Genomic DNA, 22,847 nt, shown 5'->3' with positions numbered 1-22,847 from the left:
AACAAAATTTGGAGCTTATTAAAATCAAAAGCGGTTTTCCATCGAATCATTTTGAGATTTAAAGAGATATAAATTTATTTATTGGAGCAAAATAATATGGGAACGAGTAATGACGAGATATAAAAAGCTTAAAAATTTTAAATTTAAATATTCGAACATGAACTAGTTACCATTTTTGTAATTAATCTGTGAAAACGATGCATATAGAATTTTATTATGAGTGACGTTACTTACCCTTGTATAACAGGGATATTATTTTCAGTATGGCTGTTACAATTGATCATTTATTTCATTATTACAGACTAATAGGGAAATGTAGAATGTAGAAGCTTACCTAAAACATAAATGTTTTAAATATCCATTAATACATTATACATGAATAGTTTCATCGATAGTTACAATTATTGATTATAGGTCAATCATAAAAAAAAAATTACTGAATTAATAAGTGTAATTATGTAATTATTAATTATTACTGAGTCTTAATTATGAAATAAAAATTATTAGAGCAGATAAACTAGTTCATTAGATATTTGCATACATACTTATGAATGCATGTGAATAAAATTGATATCGAAGATAAATTATTTATTTTTACATTGAATCAATTTACAAATCACTTGTTAAAGCGCTGTGTTATTGATCAATTTTAAAATAAACGGAAACTATTCATCACTGGCCAGAACAAAGGTATACATTTTGTTCATGCAAAAATTATTCATTTTTGACAAAGCGTTGTCACAAGGAGAAAAAAATGTTACTGCTTAAACCACCTACGAGATAGTTACTCGTAAATCGCTACCACAGCAAAATGTATTCCTACAGTAGCAATACTTTAGATGGCTAGAAGAGCTATACTAAATTTTTTTACGGCGCCATCTAACATAGTAAGGGAAAGGGGGGGGGGGGCAAAACAGGCCCCTTAAGAAAAAAATGATGAAATCTCTAGTAGTTTTCTTTGGTTTTACTTTTTTTTAGTCCCTTCTCAAGTAGTTGATCTTAATTTACTCTGTTCATTGAAAATAAAAAATTGAAAATTTGGGGCAAAATGGGCCACCTTCAGAAAATTTTTATAATATGAGTTTTTTTTAGCTTGTTTTACTTTTTTTGGATTTTTACTGAGTTTATGGTAATTAAATTAATTTATTTCTTTATGAAAAAAAAGTTTTTGAATTAACATTGGTTTTGAGTTTTGATAATAAGGCACTTAAATTTCAATCATTTTTCTAGATAAATTTGATTCAATTATATTTTTACTGATCATTTAAATTATAATCTTCGAAATCAATAATGATTCTTTAAGATTACATAAATAACATTTCGTTGGGTTTTTCTTTTTGAATTCCCGCTGTGTGTGTGTGTGTGTGTGTGTGTGTGTGTGTGTGTGTGTGTGTGTGTGTGTGTGTGTGTGTGTGTGTGTGTGTGTGTGTGTGTGTGTGTGTGTGTGTGTGTGTGTGTGTGTGTGTGTGTGTGTGTGTGTGTGTGTGTGTGTGTGTGTGTGTGTGTGTGTGTGTGTGTGTGTGTGTGTGTGTGTGTGTGTGTGTGTGTGTGTGGATGTTAACCTCTCATAACTTTCGAACAGCTTGACCGATTTCATCGCGGTTGACGCCATTCGAAAGATCTTAACTAAACTTAGATTTTGAATACAATTTGGACCGATTCGGACCATTAGATTTTGAGAAATCTAAAAAAAACTATAAAAAAAAATTTTTTTTAATGTTGTTTTTTTTTTTTGAATAACTTTTAAACGGTCTAATCGATCAATTCCCAAAACTAATCAGCTCTTAAAATCAAACAACCACGTCGATCGCCGCGTACACTAAAATTTCCGGTCTGATTAATTTATGTCTAACAGTATATTATAGAATTTAAGAAACTGCGTCGAATGCTGCCAACCGCATGAAAATTGGCCGATATGTTCGTGAGTTATCGCTGTCGAAAGAAAACCGAAAAAAGTGTTTTTTCGGGATTACTCCAAAATTCCTAGTTCGATCAATTTAAACTTGAAAATTCTATATGGGGCTTAGAAAACTGCATCAAATGCCGCCAACCTGGTGGAAATCGGTTCATTCATTCGAAAGTTATTTCGGTTTGAAAATTCAAAAAATAGTGTTTTATTAAAGTCCTATAAGATTTTTAAGTTCGGAGAGCTCAAAATGACATGAAAATTATATTTTTGAGCTTGAAGAGCTATTTATCTATCCAAAAACTATAAAATTTATAAAAAACTGAAGGTATAACGTGATTGTCAGGTTATGTCTCAGCGATTACGTAACTGACGAGTAGACATAATTTCTGAATACATCACGTAGTCACTCTTACATTGTACCTTAAGACCACGTGAATAACAAGCATGATTGATATCTTCTATAATATAATTAAGATGAAAAATATGAAAATGTATTATGTAAGCAAATTCTTCGTAACATGATTGGTCAAATATATACAATAAGCATGAAAATATATATAATTCCATACCAATATTCAGACACGCCCAACGTTTACTAGTCTTCTATATTATGTATCACATGGTATACTCATCATAATTTTCGAGACGGTTAATTACATATATGTTGATATATCAATTTATCAAATATAAAATAAAATTAGTCGTTAGTAGTTATTAGCAGTTTTGAATTATTGGTTTTAGTGTGTAAATTACAATAAATTAGAAAAACTTAAGGTAATTTTCAAGTTGTTAGATGTCACGTGGGCACGTTCTATAGTAAATTGAAAAGGTAGTTGCGTAGTCTGTCACATGGCAGCGCAGCGCTGTATAACTTCTGTAGACTTATAGCCTGTATGATATAGTCAGAACTAGCTGAACAGTCATTAAGTGAACTACGTTTCTGATAAGTTTTTTTTTCCAAATCTTTACGCACATCGACATATTTTTAATTATTTTAAACGCTAATTTAATTTCACTCAATTATACATTGTATAAAAATTGTTAGTAAATTGTGAATTTGTTAATTAAGATCTTAATTGTGTCAATTAGTAATAATAATCTAAATTCAAGTGTTTCATAACCTTTTTTCCAACCACGCGTTAATAGCTAATTAATTTATTTTCTAAGTGTATTGTAAATAATAATTATCATTTTATTCAAAATGGAAAACTTCGACGTCAAGGCCTTTAATAAAAAAATAATGGAGTCAATCGCGTACTTAGATCGTGATATTGACATAAGCAAAAAACCTCCAACTCCGGGTAAAACCATTTTCAAATACTTCCCAGAGGATTATTTGAGGTTTAACCAGCCCCTAACTATCCGTCGAGAGTTACTTATTATAGAAGAGGATGACACGACAGAAGATACTCATAGAGAGAACCAGGAAGGACAGGAGAACCCCGAAAACCGCCAAGAAGAAGAAATCATCGTGGACCAACCTCAGCAGATAAACCGGTTGTCGCAGAAATTCAATTTTAGTGTTTTACCGCGAAAGACTCGTCCTATTGCGATTCCAAAATTTCGGAGTGTCAGTAGAGGAGTGTTTTTCAAAAACAGTGAAATTGATAGGACCCAACCAAACCAGAAAAAAAGGACAAATAGAGAAGAAAGAGCAGCTCCAAATTTGGACTCGGTGGAAGACAAACTCAAAGGAGTTGTAAAAAATTTAAAGAGTCGCTCAGAGAAGGACATCAACCAAGGGAAAAGAAAAGCAAAGGTTATTGATGTAACCCAGCCAAAAAAACAAAGGGGTAATAGAAAATAAGTTTATTAGCATGTTTCTTTTCAGGTTATTTTTTAAGTTTTAGTTTTAATTTGATATAATTTTATTTTCATTTTTAGATCATTTTTTATTTAATTATTTTTATGTTAGTTTAAGGATTTAATTATACTCAGTAAATATTATGGTGGAGGGTGTAAAATTTTAAGGAATTAAATGACAATCGGGTGGTTGGCCTTTAGTGATATTTCTTTTTTGTGATATTGCTTTGATATTATCCAAAAAAGAAATGCTTCTATTGGACATCCCCATTAAGGCATTCCTGGAGTTCACATATTTATGATATTTAAAAAATTTGAATTTTTGAACTTCCTGCTGAGAATGTATGTATGTAAATCTTTTATAACTTTTGAACGGCTAAACGGATTCGATTGAGATAGGTGGTGATCCAAAGAGTATCATTGCCATTAGATTTCGTAAAAATTTGAATCCATTCGATTCGTTAGAATTGGAGCAATCTCAAAAATAAAAATTTAAAAAACTTTTTGGTTTTTTTAAAAATCATGATAAACAAAACAAATATTTTCGAAGTTATAAAATATGTCAACACACAAAACTGCACGCGAAATCTGAGACTACAGCGAGGCGGTTATCCCTCACAGCAATCCCGTATGGCTTCTCTGAGCGATCTTGTATAGCTATTTTAACTATCTAATGTAATGCTGTCAGACCGATCTAGTAGATGGCTCTAGTTACTAGAGTCTAGTAACAATCAAATGGATAATTAAGTGGGGATAGCCACTATAGCAAGACAGTATTGCTCTGAGAGCGATATTTCTTTCCGTATATTAAATGAAAAAAAGTTTTTTAACTTTGCGCTATGGAAAATTTAATTGTCAATATCATGGAGATCGGGCTTGGAGCATTTAAGAACGTTAATTAAATACACAGTTTTTAAGAAAATGTCAATGAATTTGTACGATATTAAAAAAATTAAAAAACAAAAATTATGACCAACAACTCGTAAGCGATAAGCCGTGACAGATGCAACAGTAATATGATCTATTATTTAAGCAAATCGACTTATGAGAAATTGTTTCAGACAATGTTAATACACTGATACAAAAATTACTTAGATTTAAGAGGAAACTATTTGAACAAAAAATGTCATTTTGAAGAGTTTGATTTTTTTGAAGATAATAGAAAAACATTTAAATCAATTGAAATTTAGTTGAATCAAGTACAACTTCTTAATCAAAGAATTTTTTCACTTCAATTAAAATGATTAAACTCTCCAAAATGATACTCTAAGTTCAAAAATTTTCTTCGTAGGGAAGTTGATGCTCTACAATTTTGAGCAATGAAATTTTTTGTAATTATAATAGAATTCAAGTTATCAAAGAAAAATTGGGAAAACCTGCAAATTGAGCGGTTTTTTTGTTTCTAAGCCACTGCTTGATGAAAGGCAATTTTTTAAAATACTTTTTTTTGGTCATTAAAATCGCTATTCAACATCAGATTTGCAGTTTATTTGATAGTTAGGAATTAGTTCTAATCTTCAAATTCTTCAAGGCATCTCTTGCTTGATTTAAATAACGAATGAGATAGTAAGAAATAGTAAAACTATATAAAATGTCTCCTGCAGAATTTTGAATCGGATGAAATACTGTTTACTACGAGATAAAAAAGTTGAAAATTTCGTGTGCATTTTTTTTTAGAATAGTCTTTGAGTCAATGAAACAATCCTCTGAGAAAATAAAAATTCATTTTAGATTAATAAATAATAAAAAGAAAAACTAACTGTCCTTTCTTAAAAGGGAATATCTCTCATATAGGAGTACGGTTTTTAAATACGAAGTGATTGGAGCGGCAAAGAAAGTTATCATAACCATTATGTCAAAGAAACAAGTTGAATAACTATTGTGTCGGAAAAAATGGTTTCAAAGTATGAAAAAAGAAGCTTAATATAGAGTGGAAAAATCATAAGGGAAAAATAGTTGTCGCGACGGCCTTTTTTTATAGTTTTCTTTTGAAATGTAGAGCATCGAAAGCGAGGGTGAACGTGTCTCTGTCGATCGCTGTAGTAGACAACGGCGCCCCCAGCTAAAAATAAGGCGCCGCGGTAACGAGCGGAAACACAAACGATGTATAGCCTGTTTTTTTTTTTTTTTTTTTTTTTTACTTACTACTTGCTCTTTTTCTCTTAACTGACAAGACATCCGTAAATACTAAACCGGGAATAGGAGTTTGTGTAATGGTCTACAAGTAGTGTTAGGAAATAGAAAAAGGGTATTTTCATGATTTTCTGTTTTTTGAATACTTTTGTTCTGCTTGCTTTTATTTATTTATTTATTTATTTATTTTTTTTTTTTTTTTTCATTGCCGTCTTGTCATTGTTTTCCATTTCTGGAAATTTATACCTCTTTTTACATACCTTTAGATTAATATATACATTTTTTTGTAATTTTAAAGTAAGTGTTTTCTTGTAGATTAATATGGTATTAACTTGACAAGAATTTTGTGATTTTAATTAAAAGATCACAAATATTTCGTTTTATGGTTTTGTTTTATTGATTACTGACGGTTCCTTTACATTCACTTAATAGGTACATAAGTCGGTAAAGGTCAGGTATAAGATGCTCGGCGAGCTTGGTCATAGGTTTGTCAGTAAGCAAAGCGTTCGGCGAGCGTGGTCAATGGCAACTTGGTAACTGTCTTATTCGATTTTTCGTTCAACTATCGTCAGTCAGAGAGCGCAATTTTGGGAAGGGTATTTTGGTTTTTGGTTGGTGGAAAATAACTAGGGTTGGGGAATTGTTGCTAAATGAGAGGATCCTGGAAAGGGTATTATTTATTTAACGCAGGGTTGTTTAAACGAAGTGTGGGAAGGTTTGCTAAGTTGGAAAATAGTCTGGTAAACATCTGATAAACAGATGGGTTGTAAAATTTTGTCCGTTTGTGTCGAAGGTTAGTCTCAGTCATTCAAGGAATTATTTTACAATGGCAATTACTTGAGTTGGAATGTCATAAATTTCCGAATTTTAAGTTTTATGATGTCTTTGTGAAAGTCTGTCGAAATATTTTAGAAAACATGAGTAAACTCAAAAATACATCACAATTTTCTCTTAACTTATAAAAAACTAAAGTACATAACTGAACAGTAAGGTTCTATCAGGATGCTAGTTTTAATCAAAGGAAAATAAGAGAAACATTAATTATAATGTTGTGCACAAAAACAAATAAATATTTTTTTATTTTCATAGTTTTTACAGTTATTGGAATAAAATGATCAATTTTAATAATAAAATTTTAACAATTTGTAACTTCTAATTGATTTGAAATAATAAAATAGTCACAGAGATAATTTTACGTCTTACAATGTAATTTATAAATAAAATACATTGAAAAAGAATCCTCTTTTTTCGCCGTATTTTGAGCTTTAATATAGTGATGATGTGATTCGAATATTTTTAATTTTAAATCCATTATTTCGTCAATTTTTTTATAAACTTTTTTTTTATTAAACTTCATCTAATTTTGACATTTTCACAGTAAACTCGAAAAAAGTAATTGGTTTTTTTTGGGGCGAGTTCAATGAATATTCACATAAACGGTTAAAAAATAGAATATGCATATCATGCTCACATAAGAAAATTCTTTTTATGACAGAGCGGACTTTACAGCGTCATTTACAAATAATTTTCAATTAGGAAAATATTTCGTCACAAAGACCTAGATCCGTTAGACACTAAGGTTGTAATTTTCATAACGTACAATACACCGTCGTCTTTTTACTGAAAAAAGAATACGTTGTATTTCGCTTTCTTCTATTACAATTTTTTGTTTTGCATAAACTCTTACTTATTTTGTTGTTTATTACTTCTTAAGGAAAATTTTTTTAATTTATTTTACTTTTTTCTTGTTTAAATTCTACTCGTCCTCAATTCTCATTTGAGTATAATCCGAATTGTTCATTTACTATTTATCACAATTAATATAGAAAAGAAGTCAACTTTACAGATAAAGAAACATAAGAAGAAAAGAGAAAAAGAAAACTCATAAATTAAGTGAAAAAAAAGTAGTGTAGATAGTATTTGCATTAATGCCTTGCATCTTTGTTTGTAAAGACATTGACACAAGTACATAAATGTAGTCTGTGTAATCTACACGAGACTATATAGGATGTAATTTACATAGAGAATATTCGGAAAGTCGGGTCGTATGAGAATGAGAGTACAAAAGAAAAATGTTGCACAGTTTTTTACGTTGTTCCTTCATTACGTCTAATGTTAAAAATTTTTTCTTTCTCAAAATAATTGAAGTTTTTCGATTTTTATGATCTTTTCGCATGGATCTCAATTGATTCATTGAACACTTTGAAATTCAGATTGGTAAAAATCAGAGACAAAATCGCTTTAACGTTCTTATTTTGAAAGCTTATTATACAGGGTGTCTCTGAAGTGGCGGGAGTAATTGTTGGGGTCGATAGAGAAAAAAATACTGAATCGAAAGTTCCTGAGCCAAAAATTTTTTTGGGCCATAGAATTTGAGTTATGAATTAAAAACGATAGCCAATCAGAAGCGCGCTATTCGAGAAATGAAAATGAGCGGGGAAGTAGAGGAGACGCGAGAGTGAGATGCTGCAATAGCAGCTTACTCGCTCACACAAAGCCGAGCATGAGAGGGGATTGTGACGCTATGAGCCGAGTACGTAAGTGTGAATGAGTGGATGTATGAGGTCGCAAGCGGACGGCTTAATGTATGAGTGTGTGTCCGTGTATCGCAGCATTATTGGAGGCGTTGTAACGCTGAATTAAAGCTAACCGGGTACTCTAAGACAGAGGAAAAAATTTTAATTTTTATTTTTATTCGAAAAAAATTTAATAAAAAAAAATAAAAAGGCCCAAGATTTAACCAGACCCACAGAAACGGAGAGTAAATTTTTAATTCTCATTTATTTTGCTGGGGATTATTTTCAAATACAAAAAAAAAAAAAAGGCTAAGATTCAACTGGAATCCAAAAGAGATGGATGAAAAAATTTTATTTTTTATTTTTAATCAGCAAAATTATTTTTCTTTAAAAAAGAGCCCAATCTCGACTGGAGCAAGAAAAAATGATTGAAAAATTTTATTATTAATTTTCAATCAACAAAATTATTATAAAAAAATAAATGGGCCCAAGTCTCAACCGGACCCAAACAAACGGATAAAAATTTTATTACTTACTTAATTTGCTGGAAATTATCTTTAAAAACGAAAAAATTCCCAAGACTCGATCGGATCCAAAAAAATAACAGTACAAAAATTTTTTCCTTATTTTCAATCAGCAAAATTGTTTCTTTTAAAAAAGGCCCAATCTCGACTGGAGCAAAAAAAATGATTAAAAATTTTATTATTAATTTTCAATCAACAAAATTATTTAAAAAAAAAAATAGTCCGCAGACTCAACCGGACCCAAACAAACAGATAGATAGTTTTAATTACTTATTTATTTTGATGGGAATTATTTTAAAAAACGAAGAAAATCGCCCAAGACTCGACCGGACCCAAAAAAAAAAAAATAAATTGAAAAATTTTGTTTTCATTTTCAATCAGCCAAATTAATTTCTTTTCGAAACAAGGCCCAATCTCAAACAGACTAAGAGAAACTAATTAAAAAATTTTATTTTTTATTATTAATCAAATATTATTTAAAAAAGAAAATAAAATAAGCCACAGACTTAACCGGACTTAAACAAACGGATAGAAAATTTTTATTACTTACTTAATTTGCTGGAAATTATCTTTAAAAACGAAAAAATGCCCAAGACTCCATCAGACCGAAAGGGAGATGAATAAAAAAATTTTACTATTCATTTTTAATCATCATAATTAACTTTTTTATAATAAAAGGCTCAATTTCGACCGGACCCAGAAAAAATGATCCAAAAATTTTATTTTTTATTGTTGATCATCAAAACTAATTAAAAAAACAAATGAGGCCCTAGACTCAACTGGACCCAAACAAACGGATAAATAATTTTTATTACTTATTTATTTTGCAGGAAATTATTTTTGAAAACGATAAAAATGCCCTAGACTCGACCAGACCCGAAATAAAATAAATTGAAAATCTTTGTTTTTCTATTTTTAATCAGCAAAATTATTTTCCTTTGAAAAAGGGCCTGATCTCGACTGGAGCAAGAAAAAATAATTGAAAAGTTTTATAATGAATTTTTAATCAACAAAATTTTTTAAAAAAGAAAATAGGCCCCAGACTTAACTGGACCCAAACAAACGGAAAGAAAACTTTTATTCCTGTTTTTTTGTTGGGAATTATTTTTCGAAACAAAAAAATTGCCCAAGACTCGACCGGACCCGAAAAAGATAAATCGAAAAATTTTATTTCTAAATATTAATTAACTAAATTATTAAGAAAAAAAAATAGACCCAAGACGCAGCAGGACCCAAATAAACGGATAGAAATTTTTATTACTTGATCACCAAGATTAATTTTCCTTGAAAAGAAAGGCCCAATCTCAAACAGACTTCGAATAACTGATTGAAAAATTTTATTATCAATTATTAATTAACAACATTATTCTTAAAAAAAAATTAATAGGCCCCAGACTCAATCGGACCCAAACAAACGGATCGAAAACTTTTATTTCCCATTCATTTTGCTAGGAATTATTTTTAAAAACGAAAAAAATGCCCAAGACTCGACCAGAGCCAAGAATAGAAGAATGCAAAAAAATTTATTTTCTCTTTTCAATAACAAACAAAAATTTATTGAACAAAAATCAGCCTAATCTTGACAAGACGATAAAAACTGATTGAAAAAATTTATTATCAATTATTAATTGACAAAATTATTTCAAAAAAGAAAATAGGCCCCAGACTCAACCGGACCAAAACGAACAGATAGAAAATTTTTATTACTTATTTCTTATGCTCGGAATAATTTTTGAAAACAGAAGGAATTGCCCAAGACTCAACCGGACCCAACCAAACGGATGGAAAACTTTCATTTCTCATTTATTTTGCTGGGAATTATTCTGTAAAATAATTTTTCAATTAATCGTCAGGTAAAATGTCAAAAAATAAATTAAAACAAACATTGAACTCAAGTCCCAATAATTTTGATATTTTAATTAAAATTATTTTTTAATTAATTGACAGGTAAAATGTCAAATAAGGAATTGAAAAAAATCGCTCTCGAGTCCTGATAATTTTGATATTTTTATTAAAATTATTTATCAGTTAATTAACAGGTAAAATGTCAACTAATAAATTAAAAAAAAAAATTGAACTCAAGTCCGAATAATTTTGATATTTTAATTGAAATTATTTATCAGTTAATTAACAGGTAAAATGTAAAAAATATACTAAAAAAAAAATCGCTCTCGAGTCCTGATAATTTTGATATTATTATTAAAATTATTAATCACTTAATCAACAAGCGAAATGTCAAATGATAAATTAAAAAAAAAAATTGAACTCAAGTCCGAATAATTTTGATATTTTTAATAGAATTATCTATCAGTGAATTAACAGGTAGAATGTCAAATTATAAATTAAGAAAAAAATTGAACTCAAGTCCGAATAATTTTGATATTTTTATTAGAATTATCTATCAGTGAATTAACAGGTAGAGTGTCAAATTATAAATTAAGAAAAAAATTGAACTCAAGTCCGAATAATTTTTGATATTTTTATTAGAATTATCTATCGGTGAATTAACAGGTAGAATGTCAAATTATAAATTAAGAAAAAAATTGAACTCAAGTCCATTGTTTGTCCGGTTGATTCTGGGCCCTATTTTTTTTTCAAAATAATTTTCTCGATTAATAATAAAAATAAAATTTTTCAATCAGTTTCTTCTAGTCCGGTTGAGATTGGGCCTTTTTTGAAGAAACATGATTTTGGTGATTGAAAATAAGGAAAAAATTCTTTTAATTATTTTTTTGGGTCCGATCGAGTCTTGGGAATTTTCTTCGTTTTTAAAAATAATTTCCACCAAATTAAGTAAGTAATAAAAATTTTTATCCGTTTGTTTGGGTCCGGTTGAGACTTGGGCCCATTTATTTTTTTATAATAATTTTGTTGATTGAAAATTAATAATAAAATTTTTCAATCATTTTTTCTTGCTCCAGTCGAGATTGGGCTCTTTTTTAAAGAAAAATAATTTTTGCTGATTAAAAATAAAAAATAAAATTTTTTCATCCATCTCTTTTTGGATTCCAGTTGAATCTTAGCCTTTTTTTTTTTGTATTTGAAAATAATCCCCAGCAAAATAAATGAGAATTAAAAATTTACTCTCCGTTTCTGTGGGTCTGGTTAAATCTTGGGCCTTTTTATTTTTTTTTATTAAATTTTTTCGAATAAAAATAAAAATAAAAATTTTTTCCTCTGTCTTAGAGTACCCGGTTAGCTTTAATTCAGCGTTACAACGCCTCCAATAATGCTGCGATACACGGACACACACTCATACATTAAGCCGTCCGCTTGCGACCTCATACATCCACTCATTCACACTTACGTACTCGGCTCATAGCGTCACAATCCCCTCTCATGCTCGGCTTTGTGTGAGCGAGTAAGCTGCTATTGCAGCATCTCACTCTCGCGTCTCCTCTACTTCCCCGCTCATTTTCATTTCTCGAATAGCGCGCTTCTGATTGGCTATCGTTTTTAATTCATAACTCAAATTCTATGGCCCAAAAAAATTTTTGGCTCAGGAACTTTCGATTCAGTATTTTTTTCTCTATCGACCCCAACAATTACTCCCGCCACTTCAGAGACACCCTGTATATAAGTTTACTATAGTAAACATAAGTTGCCGCGTTAGAATTATGGAAAATTGATCGGGCGCTTTTTATCTCTTTCTTGAATTGGCGTCTATCAAAGAATAAGTTCTGCTGAAGGCAATATTCAGATATTCAAATTTACTATAATCGGAAAATATGAACAACCTCTTGGGTAACGGACAGTGAAATAAAAGACGAGTAAAAAAAATTCTTTTGTGATGTTTTCAACTAATTTAGTAATTTTAGCGGCATGAATATAATTATAAAATAATAGTAACATTAAACCATTGTCAGTCAGATATTTTAATTAGTGTAAGTAAACAAGTCCGCTGATAAAATGCAATAAAGAAATCATGATAATAATTCTGTTTTATCCAACTTTATTAAAAGCCTTTGTTTATACGGTACATTTAATTAACAGTACAAATGTATTATGTAATGAAATGAGTAAAAAATGAAATGAAAGTAATAAAAAAAAGAAAGGATATAAAAAATGTAAATATATGTTTATAAAGGTGGGTGTGTATACGCTCGGTATAATCTTTGACGGTAATATAATGCACAGAGTTCACACTATCGTATCGCATACTGGCAATTCAGCCTACAAACTAAAATTATCTCTTGCTTCTACTTTACTTCTTTTAATATTGTACACCCTCATCCTCGTGTGCCTCTTTGCACTTTAACAATACATTAACTCGTCTCATTACGAAATGCAATGTACCAATTAGAATGAGTGCTAGACAAAAAACCACTACTCTTCCGAGTGTATATACGATATTAAAAATATTCAAAATTAATAACCATCGAAAAAGTAAGTTACAACTTGCATTCTCGCCGATCAAATCACCGTGGTATGGTTAATCATTCAGCACAGAAAGGTAGAGGACATGACAAACAATACGCTTTTACGTTTTGCTTATATATATTGTGTGGTGCTGTGAAAACTTTTTTTGCTACGTCATAACTTGTTAGTTAGTTGTAACTTTGAGAATGGTATATTAGAAAGCACTTCAAAGCGATAACTCTGAACTGAACGAAAACATGACATTTATGTCTGAAATTAAAGTTATTACAGCGAAAACTTTTGACCGAATTGAAAATTTTTTAATTAGTGTAGTTTTGGTTATAGAAATTGTATCGCAATATTTTCATTAAAAGTTATCTAGCCAACTTCAGTTGTATGCATCGAGTTTATATTTCAACTCCAATGAGTCTATGAATTAATTTGAAGTAATTATATAGAAATATAACTGTTTTCAGCCATAAGAAATCGAAAAATGAATATTTTCAAAAGTTTTTTTTCAGAACATGATCTATTCTTCGGCCGATTGAACACACAACTTAGTCGGTATTTCAAAAAATCGAATTTTATGTTGATTAATGGATTTGAAAATTTCTTAAATTAAACGTTTGAACTTTCATTAACAATTTTGAGATGATGCATTCATTTTCTCTATGTTACATATTGAAAGTGGAATAATTTGATGTGAAAATGTCATAATATCGTGATTTAAAAATTTTATATAAATTATCAAGAAATTTGTAAATTTTAACGTTTACTCAACGATTTTTGAGTGATAAGATAATTTTTCGACGTTTTTACATAAAAAGGAAAAATAACTTATCCGTGATTATCTAATTTTAATTTGGAAAAAAAATCAATAAATCATGAAAACAAATTAGCATATGGTTTTTTAACTCGCAGTTTCAAACTTACGAGTTTTTGTTTGGCGATTATTCTTTTGTTTTCAGAAATCTTCAATAAGCTTAAAGTATAAATGCTTGCGTATGGAAAATCATAAAAGATAAATTAATAAAAATAACACAGCGGGTGGAAATTATCATTTCAATGGCTGTAAAATATGAGATAAAGGATGAACGTATAGTGACTTTTGCTTTATTATTTTCTTCAATGTAACAATTCAATTGTTCCATTATCTGTTTTAACTGACAACTCGGATTTATTTTGACTATCAAATAAAAGGAAATTCATTTTAAATGCGGCGATTGTCAAGCTTACCGATATCTGATGACCTTAGAGCTTGTTAGTTACGAGGATGTTCATTTTTGATAATATATTTTGTTCAGTACTGAAAATGTTGTATTTTTCAGATCCCGTTTTGAAAATTAATAATTTTTAAAAGTAAGAAATCGATTTTGGTCTGATTTTGGAAATGTTTTCATCAGTTTCATCAAATCTTCATATTTGGAGGTCCTAGAAAGCCGTTCCGACTATTTCGGATTGGATGTCGAACACGTGGAGTAAAAACTAATTTTGAATAAAACAAAACGACTGAATAAAAAACAAAAAAATATTTTTTTCAAGTTCTTTCTTAATAACTTTTAAACTATTTGACTCATCAATTCTAGACATTTGGAATACTATTTTTTATTTAAAAAACTGCGTCGAGTGCCGTCAAGTAATGCAAAATCGAATTACACATTCAAAAGTTAGAGGTACTTAAAAATTTGTAAATAATCGTATGCTCGATAGAACTTTTGAATCTTTTAGCTTGACGAGCTCAAAAATTAACCAGTCGGAAAATTTTCAAGCTTGAGAATGAACGGAGTAGCATGTCAGGTCGATTGATTTTCAAATTTTTGTTATAATTGTTGAATTTTTATTTTTTTGTTAAACGCGACATCAATTTTTTCAGAAAATCAGTTTTTTTAAAAGAAATTTTTTTTACCATTTGTTAGTTAAATTTTTCCAATATTTATAGACTTCAAGCTGCATGAATGTTTATGGGGTATTCCATGCCAAATCGACCACTTTTGACACCGACCCTTTTCGATTTGGCCGAAAGTTTTCCATCCTTTTCTACCCTATAAAAAACGGTTCTCAGAATTTTTTTGAATTTTTTTACCTAACTCCAAAAAAGTTATGAATTTTTCAAAAAAATGGCTTTTTTATTTTCAAATAGCCATAACTTTTTCAAAACTAAACATTTAGGTACCTTTTTTTTTTAAAAATTTTTGTTTTTAGATGTACTTTCCGATAAAAAATATTAAAAAATTTTTGTAAGTCAATACATATGGAATTTTTCAGTTTTTTGACAAAAATCAATGATTTTTCGAAGTTCGACATTTTTTTTTTTTTTATTTTTTTTTTCTAAAATAAACTTTAATCAATTCCACAGTTATCCCTGTAGAACCCAGATTGGGCCGATTTCTCTTTCTATTTTTTTTATTCAATTGAAAAAATATTGTTAAATTTTCAAAAATGGAAAAAAAATTTTTTTTCATAAATTTTATTTATATAATGAGATAAATACAATTCAACGATTTTACGGCATTACATTCACAATTTAGAGGCTTCATCGATGACTGTAATTAGTAAGATCAATAATTGATGCAGCTAAAATTAATTACTTTTCTCTCTGTCGGTTAAATATTTTACTAATTCTGTGTTCATTCGAATTCGAAAAGTTTTTAACTAGTAAACAACCATTTTTGTCCGGAATTATACAATGTAGTTGTTGAGTTCCTATAATCGGTTTCGTTTTCAAAAATCGATCATTTAAATCATTTACTGCTGTGTCATAATCTTCTTCTGGGGAAAACTTCACTATAATATTCGGCAAGTTATCCGGTGCAGAAGCCCATTCAAAAAGTTCTTCTGGTGTCGTTATTTGTTTGTCTACCGTGAGTTGGAGACTTGCTCTCGCTGCAAGTCGTTTGAGAATACCACCGATTCCATCACACGGACCTTTCCCATGGGCAGTCGCAAAAAAATGCCATTCAGCAGGAATATCAAAATCATCTTCGTGGTAATATAAATTTACAAAGTTTTTAAAGTTTTTAAATTGTTGAGGAGCTCCATCAGAAAAATAATAAATCTTGTTACAACGTTCAGGAAGACTTTTCACGTAATCAGTTATTATTTCGATGAAAACATGAACAGCAACGGCATCATGTTTGTTAGAATCTGAGATAATTACTAAACTTTTGTGTTCAAGTTTGTTATTTACTGTATAATAAATAACGACTGGAAAAACTGTTGCCTGATTATTATTCCAGTGAAAACCAGCTGCCGCATTTTGTACTACGAAGGCATAATTTTCTGCAAAATCACAAATAATAACGTATTCGTTTGGTTTCAATGTTTCTTTCAATGTCTTCAAGAATTGGGCTTGCTCTTTAGGAATGAACGAATGAGGTAGAAGAATTTCTAACTCATTACAAAATTTTTCCACAAATTCTTCTGTAGGCTTAATAATAGTTTCTAAACTACTTCTCGGTTTTGATATCCAATATTTATATGTAATATTCTCGATTTCCCGGTCCTCAAAACATTTTAGTAAAATTTTACTCAACTCATCGACCCCAGGACAGTTTTTACATCCACCTAAATAACACTGAAAAGATGGATTTTCACATATAATCATGCTCAAGTAATCGCTGTAGTGTTTAATGGGCTTTTCTGTGTTCCTTGTCAAAGAATAAATATTTGCACCTAAAATAACAGTAATTTAGTAAACTTAAAATTCACGCATTTATAATTATTAATTAATTTGATAATTACCAAGCATCATTAACTTCACGTTTTGATGAATCGTACACACGCAGATGGTGTGTGTTCCACTTGCCCCTGCTAACACACAATGTTTTGGTCGCAAAGAAGCGAATTTTGAAAATCCAATTCTCTCAGTAGGATTTATTTCACAGAAACATTGGTATAATTCTTTTAAGTTAGACAGGATAAGTCTTTTTTGGACGTGTATCCGATTACCATCATCACTTCGAATTGATACAAAGTCTTTCATACCGGGTATTTGAGCACTATACTCATCATCGTTGTAAAAATTTTCAACTTTTAATTTTACCTGATCAGTAATTGTCCTCTCCCTATACAAAAATGTTGAGTAATTTAGTTTTCAAGTGTATTTAAAACATCGATTTTACGCTACCCATACCTAATTTCGATTCAGGTGTAGAAAGTAAACCCGTTTCTTCAACCAAATTTTTTGCTACTCTTGACAAATGTCTTGATGTATTCATAGTTTCACAAATACGTCTCTCACTCCATTTTACAGGTAATAATGTTAAAATTTGTATTTTCAAAGACTTATCAGTTTCTTTATCGTTGAATTTATCATACAACATTTTAATTAGAGAGCGAAAATTTTCACCATCGTCATCAATCGATTCTTCATCTGAAGAAGAAAGCAAAACTTTTTTCAAGCTGTCGGATACCCGATTTATTTTATTGTTCAAAAATTGATTATCATTCAATTTCTTCGATGGAATCGGTGATTGATTTAACAATTCTAATGCATGGTTTATTATGGGTAATTGAGTTGCAGGGCTAACTTGGGATCCTGAGCTTGATTGTGATGCTTTGGGTTCGCTATCAAATGACATGGAACCTTAAAAAATAATAGTGAAACATATAGCTACTAGAAATGTATTCAAGTAACGTATAAATAATTAAAAAAACTTACGGAATGATAAGGATAATGGGAGATCCATGGCAGTTGTATTACTATCATTATCAGCCTGATCATTGTTGTCATTATTGTCACTATAGTTGTCTTCACGGTCACTTACATCAGCACTAGGATCATTACGAGCATTTGTTTGTTGCTTCACTAACTCTGAAGCTTTTTTTCGACATGAACTGCATAATAAATAATTATCATCTAATCCTAACGTTACTTTCATAATATCAGTCGCCGGACGTAAACCAATTTTTTTAAAATGAGATTCCAACTCAAAAGGATTACAACACCGATCAAATACCTTTTTTGACGCTATAAAGACAAATTAAAAAAGCGCTTATAAACTAGAAAAATTATTTATTTATACAACAAATGTAATGACAATCTTTTATAAAACACTAGATTGCACAAAAGATTTATAGGTTATGTTTTAGATCTCAAAATGAAAAAGCCGCAATACAGTCATCGATGAAGCCTCTAAATTGTGAATATAATGCCGTGAAATCGTTGAATTGTATTTATCTCATTATATAAATAAAATTTATGAAAAAAATTTTTTTTTCCATTTTTGAAAATTTAACAATATTTTTTCAATTGAATAAAAAAATAGAAAGAGAAATCGGCCCAATCTGGGTTCTACAGGGATAACTGTGGAATTGATTAAAGTTTATTTTAGAAAAAAAAATAAAAAAAAAAATGTCGAACTTCGAAAAATCATTGATTTTTGTCAAAAACTGAAAAATTCCATATGTATTGACTTACAAAAATTTTTTAATATTTTTATCGGAAAGTACATCTAAAAACAAAAATTTTTAAAAAAAAAAGGTACCTAAATGTTTAGTTTTGAAAAAGTTATGGCTATTTGAAAATAAAAAAGCCATTTTTTTGAAAAATTCATAACTTTTTTGGAGTTAGGTAAAAAAATTCAAAAAAATTCTGAGAACCGTTTTTTATAGGGTAGAAAAGGATGGAAAACTTTCGGCCAAATCGAAAAGGGTCGGTGTCAAAAGTGGTCGATTTGGCATGGAATACCCCTTATAGTAATCCACAAAAATTCGGATGCGAGATAATGAAGAAAAGTTGAAAGAGAAAAGTAAAAAATATTTCTGTTGAACAAAGTCAGATATGCGAGCTTGCCACTCCAATATTACAGACACAATTACGCCTTGAAAACTAGCTTTATAAATCTGAAGATTTTTTTATTTGATTTTCCGAGGGTATACATTAGGGTGATTCAAAAAAAAAGAATATTTTTTTTTTCGTTTGGTACTCTGAAAAATAGGTTCCTAGACACCTCTAAGAAAGCCTCTCCAAGCATGAGTTCTTAATTGTAACGGGAAGGTCCTCCTTCTTACAGTTTTCTATTTTTTCTTATTATCAGATAGAAAAATTTATATCTCGCTTCCAACTACTTGAAAAAATATCTTGTTCCTCAGATTTTGTAGGAAATTGAATGCTCTACAAAAAGGTCTCTTACGATTTTTTCGTAAACCCAACCGTTTAAAAGATATTAACGGTTAAAGTTTGATTATTTTTGGGAAAATTTTTTTATTTCTTATGAATTTTATAACTCAATGAAAAAAATCATTATGAATGATGAAACTCATAGTTTTGTAGGAAATTTACTGCTCTATAAAAATGGTCTCTTATGATTTTTCGATCAAGTTGAGCGTTTACGAGATATTCATCGTCAAACATCAATGCATATCAATTTTTCTAGTTTTTGATCAATAATTCGAAAAATTTCAATTTATTCTGTGAGTTTCAAGGAAATTTAGACAAATTTGAGTTTCTATGAATAGAAATATGTTATGAACTATTTTTTTAATTAGTTTTTTTAGTCTTGGACATGTTTGATTACATTAAAACAAAAAATTCGTGCATTTTTTAAATATATAATTCAATTTAGTGTGTTTCACATGTGTTTTACTTTTTTATCGAAGAATTTATTTATTTAATTATCAACTGCCATATAATTTTCAATATTTTCAACATAACGGTACACTTTTACTGTAAATAATTTCCTCTATTGCAGTTTGGGTAGTTTTTTCGATGTTCTTTGATAATTTGCAATAAGTATTGGAATTGCTCTTCATTTTTGTCAAGCATTGATTATACTCACTAACTAATGCAACAGCTCGTTCTGCTGAATCATTAACAACTTTCAATTGGTTAAAGTATTCTTTATTTTCAATGTAACTGTCATTAGTAGGCCACGATTCAATATCTTTATCAAGAAAGTCATATGGTAAATCAAAGATTTTAAAGAGATTTAAAGACTTTTTAGAAACAAAGTCACTCAGACTTTTTGCGTTAATGAATTCAAATCGTTTTTATCAATTATAAATTTTTTAGCTTTAGAATCTGTACCGTTACGAGTATTAACAGCTCCAACAATATTTTTTTTTACTTCCAATGAAACGGTATCGTCAAATAATGATAAAATGGCAAGTTCATCACTTAAATACCATAAATGCAAAATCATTTTTTCACAAGTTGCTGAAGAAATCAATGAATTGATATTTTTGTACTCGAATAAATTTTTCAAAAACTGCAAGTCATGATTAGCAGCAGTTGTTGCAGAAGTTGATGAAAACCAAGCTTTTAAATACAGTGTAACTATAAATATACAAATTTGCCGAAGACCGTCCAATTCTTTATTAGAAAGTTTAAATTCATTTCTGAATAGAAACATTTTTAAACTGTAAATTGCCTTCGCCATCCACCTAGCATGATGAATTGCACCAGGACGTTTGAAAAAAATTTCTTCTTGAGGCATTTCTCCAAGGAAAATCAACGACAATTCCAACAATTCTTTATAGTCATCTCGGGGTTGTAGTAACTATCAAAAACAATTAAAAATTTGTCAGAAACAAGAAAATTTTTTTTCTTAAAATCGCAGTTAAATCATACCTGTAAGGATTGTGCAATTAAACTAGATATTTCATTTTTTTTATCCAAAATGATATCAGCAACAACAGTATCTTCAATTCCAGATTTATAATTAGTTTTATTTATTTCATCCCATGATTTTTTAAATCTTCCGAACATTGGTACGTTTGGCCCAGATGACACAGGCCAATATACTTCAAATGCACTTCTCAATATGATCTCAAAAATGTGGTGACGACATGGTAACTAGATTAACTCTCTTCCCAAAGTCTTTTCAATTGCCTTACATGTACCGTTATGAATTCCTGTATAAAGAAAATAGATAACTATCGTTAAATTTAATATTTTCAACAAATTGTAGATTATATTTAAAATCCAAATGAGTAAATAATTCTCAATAATTTCAAAAGTGAAATTCAGTAAGCAATAAAAATTAAACTAGAACGTTAATAATTAAATATTTTTAGATTAAATTATCATTGATAAGTTACCTGTATTAACTGCCGTCGTGTCAAAACACATCGCCTTAACATAATTAGTAATACCCCATTCACTCAATGTCGATAAAATGGCTGATGTTTGATTGTCTGCCGTCCCAGAATTCATTTTTGGAACCCCAAGTAATTGTTCGGTACCAAATGCAGTTAAAATAACTGGTAGCCGTTCCACAGATTTTGATCCAACAAGGTCATTCAGCATTTTTCCGTCCCAATGCACAACGTATTTATCGTGTGTCTTAAAGTTGTCATTAAGTCCTTTAGCAATGTCTTCTCTTTGAAGGATACGAGCTCGTTGAATTGAACTATAACTGAGCGTTGTATCTTCAATTTTAATACCTACTGCTAGTAAAACCGGAGCAATAATAAACATCGCATTTCTACTGCTGACATTAGCTCGGTCGAGTCCAAAAATGACTTCAGGAGTTAAGACATCAAGTTTTGCTCGTTTTGTCGGAATTGGAGGTTCATACTCTGAATCAGATCCAAAATTTGTAACTCCACTTAATGTATACGTAGAGAACGACTCTGATTTTTCACTTTGAACAATCGCATGACTGGTAGACGGTTGATCTAAGTCTGGAATAAGATCTGTTTTATAAATTAAACGAAGAAAATGTATAGAATTTATTCATTTTGATGACAAATAATTAAGAAAGGACTCCAAAAATTGTCTAGTCAAATGTCATCTAGTCATCTATGAAAAGTTACACTACTACCTGACTTTATAATAATTAAATATCTCAGATACTTACTACTCTCATCTATTCCCATCATAGTTGTGGTTAAGTTTGATACAGGTACATTATTAGAAAGAATCTCTTTATGGGTACCGAATTTTTGATCCAAATACAACTTTCTAATATTATCATCAAGCACTTTTAAGGATTTTTCGCTCACAATGTCGAATAATTGTTCAAGATCAGTCTGAAATTTCATTTCCTTTTGGTTTTGCGCTGAATTCTTTTTATCGAAATTTTTTTGTAATTTTAACCATTGACTGTGATAGCGAAGAAATTTTTGACTGCATTAGGAGCTCCACTAGTTGGAATCTGATTTTTTCTCCACAGTTCAATAACTTGGTCAACTAAATTTTTAGCACTTTGTTTGATTGAATACTTTAAAATTTTAAGTTGGTAGAAAAACACACGCATAACCTCTTTCACTTTTGGTAACTTACGTTCCGAAATTCTTTGTAGAGGTATTCCGATAAAACGTATTTCTTTATTCATTGTAGGTTAATTGATGATAAATAAATTTATGTGATGATTATAAGACTTATTTAAAATGAATTATTTTATTACGTATTCAAGATGATCAGTTTTAGGAACACTGAAAATACGGTATTAAATGGGTAGATACTGAAGATAGTTGAGAGTAAAAACATAGATGGCGTTAGTTTCAGAAGACAAACAGAAGAAGAAATGGATTTCAAAACAAAAATCCCCTCGAACGAAAATTTTATGTATATTTTGTGAAAAACAATTTAAAAATACGCACTGAACAAATTTCATAATAATAAATGACAACGCGATTAAGATTTTAAATTATTAAAGA

General features: G+C 29.6%; 3 protein-coding genes across 5 annotated transcripts in view; all 3 read right to left on the bottom strand.

Moving 5' to 3' along the window:
• Fur2 (furin-like protease 2) overlaps positions 1–22,847 on the bottom strand; it is a 314,333-nt gene that overhangs the window by 182,265 nt on the left and 109,221 nt on the right. The gene's annotated exons all lie outside the window — the stretch shown is intronic.
• Positions 15,240–18,203, bottom strand: LOC141532640 (uncharacterized). The gene is made up of 4 exons (XM_074251094.1): positions 17,905–18,203; positions 17,727–17,829; positions 16,986–17,308; positions 15,240–16,916 (listed from the first exon to the last, which is right to left on the bottom strand). Exons 1-4 carry the CDS (start codon positions 18,122–18,124, stop codon positions 15,829–15,831), a joined length of 1,734 nt encoding a protein of 577 aa, XP_074107195.1. The 5' UTR covers positions 18,125–18,203; the 3' UTR covers positions 15,240–15,828.
• On the bottom strand, positions 20,190–22,305 carry LOC141532500 (uncharacterized). 2 transcript variants are annotated; one of them, XR_012480096.1, is made up of 4 exons: positions 22,046–22,305; positions 21,285–21,869; positions 20,815–21,098; positions 20,190–20,743 (listed from the first exon to the last, which is right to left on the bottom strand). XR_012480096.1 is itself a non-coding variant. In XM_074250863.1 (3 exons), the coding sequence occupies exons 1-3, from the start codon at positions 22,227–22,229 to the stop codon at positions 21,040–21,042; spliced, it is 828 nt and encodes a 275-aa protein (XP_074106964.1). In that variant the 5' UTR covers positions 22,230–22,305; the 3' UTR covers positions 20,190–21,039. The 2 variants fall into 2 exon arrangements, 1 of the variants encoding a protein (XP_074106964.1); XM_074250863.1 differs by having other exon boundaries at positions 20,190–21,098.

This window comes from Cotesia typhae, unplaced genomic scaffold (assembly GCF_013202065.1).
Source record: "Cotesia typhae breed Kobodo isofemale line unplaced genomic scaffold, CoteBio_Ctyphae contig_65, whole genome shotgun sequence".
In the NCBI taxonomy this organism is placed as follows: domain Eukaryota; kingdom Metazoa; phylum Arthropoda; class Insecta; order Hymenoptera; family Braconidae; genus Cotesia; species Cotesia typhae.
The sequence above is the reverse complement of the archived record's forward strand: the minus strand, read 5'-3'. Positions and strand labels throughout refer to the sequence as shown.